The sequence below is a fragment of the Protobothrops mucrosquamatus genome, unplaced genomic scaffold, assembly GCF_001527695.2.
Source record: "Protobothrops mucrosquamatus isolate PMUCROS unplaced genomic scaffold, P.Mucros_1.0 scaffold614, whole genome shotgun sequence".
Classification (NCBI taxonomy): domain Eukaryota; kingdom Metazoa; phylum Chordata; class Lepidosauria; order Squamata; family Viperidae; genus Protobothrops; species Protobothrops mucrosquamatus.
The window spans coordinates 97,193-100,530 of NW_015386911.1; the positions used below are offsets into that span (position 1 = coordinate 97,193).

Sequence of the window (3,338 nt, forward strand, 5' to 3'; positions counted from 1 at the left end):
CACTTTATAAAACCCTAGTAAGACCACACCTGAAATACTGCAATATGGTCACCATATTACAAAAAAGATGTTGAGAGTTTGGAAAAAATTCAGAGAAGAATAACTAACACGATCAAAGGCCTGGAGACCAAAACATATGAAGAACGGCTACAGGACTTGGGTTTGGCTAGTCTAAAGAAAACAAGAAACAGGGGAGACATGAGAGCAGTATTCCAGTATTTGAGGGGCTGTCACAAAGAAGAGGGGGCCACATTATTCTCCAAAGCACCAGAGGGCAGGACAAAAATCAATGGTTGGAAACTGATCAAAGAGAGAAGCAACCTGGAATTAAGGAGAAACTTCCCAACAGTGAGGACAATTAACCAGTGGAACAGCTTGCCTTCAGAAATCATGGGCGCTCCATCACTGGAGATTTTTAAGAAGAGGCTAGACAGTCACTTGTCTGAGATAGTATAAGTTCTCCTGCTTGAGCAGGAGGCTGGACTAGAAGACCTCCAAGGTCCCTTCTAGCTCTATTCTATTCAGTAACATCTAATCTGACCCCACAATTAATGGAATAAACAGGGAAAAACAAAGCATGCAAATAACCTTGAGATTCATGACTTCTCAATTATGTAACTTCCATCTATGCTTGCCACAATTATTGTGGGGAAGAGAAAAGATTTGTGGGATAGCAATGAAGAATAACACAAAACAGAAACCAAATATCTTGATAGTTGAATAATCTTTTTTTACAGCTTCATTGTAATCCCCAGCAATACATACTTTAAAAAAACTTTCCCGTGTAAGTCAGTAGGTTTCATCTAATTTTTGTGCAGAAGTAATGAAACATGGTTCAGATTAGGTCAAGTGTTTTAGCCTCAACATGATAGGTTTGAAATTTTTTAGCCACGTTTGAGCTGAATCACCAGTTGTGGCCTCTTTTCTTTTTTTAGTACATGAAAAGATTTCTACTGTACTGTATGGAAACTATTTTCATTTTTATGTTAAAAAGTATAGGGTTAAATGCAATATAAATTGAATCATACATGTATGTCCTTCTTCCCTTTATTTGAGTAGAGGGTGAATTGGAAGAAGAGTGGTTAAAAGAAGCAGGTCTGTCAACGCTCTTTGGTGAAGCTGCTGGAGATTCCCATGAAAGTATGGTGGTTTTGGCTACCTTGACCAGAACTCAGGCTATAGCAGTGCAGAAGCGAGTCGATACCATCACCCAGACAATGAGGAAGAAAAACAAACAGTACCAAGTTCCTGATGTGAGAGAGATCTTCAAGCAACAAAATGAATCAATGGAAAAAGTAAGTTCCTGGTTTGGGGCTTTGGTCTGGCATTTCTGAAAAAGCTTTTTAACACAGCGCAGGATAAATGAGAAGTGAAATGCACTTTATTTTCAGTTTTAGCAAAACCCACAGCAGAGGACATTTCAGAAGAGCCGAAAACAAAGGCTGGATTTGCCAAGATTTATTTATTTATTTTTTTAAAAGGGTTGATTGCCTATGTAAAGGACCATGCATACTTTTCTGAAAGTTTGCCTTATTTTTTTCTTTTGTGAGGATTCTATACTTTGAAGTGAAATTAAGCAACTTTTCAAGGCATCATATTTTAATGTAGATTAGAGGACCTGAGTTTTAGTTTGATCCTTGTGTCTTTCATTTAAACATGAATGAGAAAGGATGCAACTTTTGTTTATGAATAGGCAGTTGCATTGAAATCAATTTGCATGACTCCTGCAAATTGATTTTTCTGAATTCAGAATTCCTCAGTAGTTCTGAAAATCAAGAAATCTGAATTAATTGCTCATATCACTATTTTACAAGTAGAGGAAAAATATTTTGTATAGAACATCTAGAATGAAAGAAAGTATATATTGTAGAGGAATACTTCCCTACTTGGTGATGTCATTCAGTTAATTCATATTTAGGAGAGACCAATACAGTGTTTAATATTTTACTGAATTGTATACAGCTATGACATTCTGTTAATTATTGAGGTCAGTATAATGTAGTGATTGCATTGTTGGACTAAGACCAAGAAGACCTATTGTGCATTCAGATCTTAGACCTATGTCTAGAGGAAAGGCAGTATATAAATGTAATACATAAATAACAAATGTTGAAGAATGGATGGTAAAATATAAGGCTACAGAGGCATATCTATAAAATCATTAGAAGTCAAGTTCAGTGCAAAGGAGACATTATTTTTCTAATGTCCCATGAAACTTGATGCATTGTGCATCTCTGTCACATATGAATATATAGTAGATGCTTGAGATTTTTGGTATTTAAAAATAAAAATATGAAAAAGTATTTATTTCTATTAGAAACAAAAATAGGAAGTAGCAGATAATCTTAAAATATATTTCTTAAAAGTTAGGGACTATTATGCAGCATGTTTTCCGTTTGTTTTAAGACATGTAATTGAGATCATATATAGCAGGGGTGTCAAACTGTCGGCCCGTGGGCCGGTTGCATCATGCAGAGGCCGTACCCACTCCAACTCTGGCAATCGCGACACTTCACATGACGTGGCGAGTTTGACACCCGTGATATACAATAATGCAGCAGAATGTATTGGGCATTTACATGACCATTCTTTTTGTTCTGTGCTCCTCCTATAGTTCCTTTCAGAGTTTATGGTTTAGATTTTATTTTACATTGTACTTTCACACGCTAAACCGTGTAATAGCAAATGTACAGTACCCTAGATATGAATGTTAACAGTGGAACAGTGGAATTATTTTTATTTTCAACATATTTTCAATTCTTCCCTGTTGACAGATTTTAAATGGGAGAGAGAGTTAATACAATATTGCCTTCTTTGTTAAAAGAAAGAATCCATGTAAGTTAAAACTGCTTAATGCAATGGTGGCACATATTTTTATCCAGCTCTTATCTATATTGGATTTCCAATAGAATATCAAAATTCCTTCATAGCTTATCATTACTAATCTTGTTTTATATAAAAGATTCTGGTTGCTCCAGAGAAAAATCCATCTCGTAACTAGGTGCAATATTTTCACAATAATACATTTGTTATTTGTCTTATTTTTTATTGATTTCGGAAAGAAAAACAAAATAAAACAGTGTTTTTCTATTTACAAATATTTTATACAAATAGTTATGCTTCATGATTCTTTGATGGTACCGAAGAATGAAAATGCAATTTATTATTCTAAAGAGACTCTCTCATCGTTTCACTAAATCAGTATACACACAGCTAATACATGCAGAAACTAATTTGTTGTTCTCCTCCTGGCTTCTCTATTTTCAAGAGGGGAAGCTAATTTTTTTTTTTTTAACTTTTTATTTATAAAACAATTAAAAAAAAACATTGGATTTGAC

At 34.5% G+C, this 3,338-nt stretch overlaps 1 protein-coding gene across 1 annotated transcript in view; it reads left to right on the plus strand.

The window, feature by feature from the left end:
* ARHGAP18 (Rho GTPase activating protein 18) overlaps positions 1 to 3,338 on the plus strand; it is a 67,528-nt gene that overhangs the window by 28,816 nt on the left and 35,374 nt on the right. Inside the window, exon 3 of the mRNA XM_015817642.1 lies at positions 1,060 to 1,295. Within this exon, the coding sequence (XP_015673128.1) occupies positions 1,060 to 1,295 (236 nt within the window). The remainder of the gene's footprint in view (positions 1 to 1,059; positions 1,296 to 3,338) is intronic.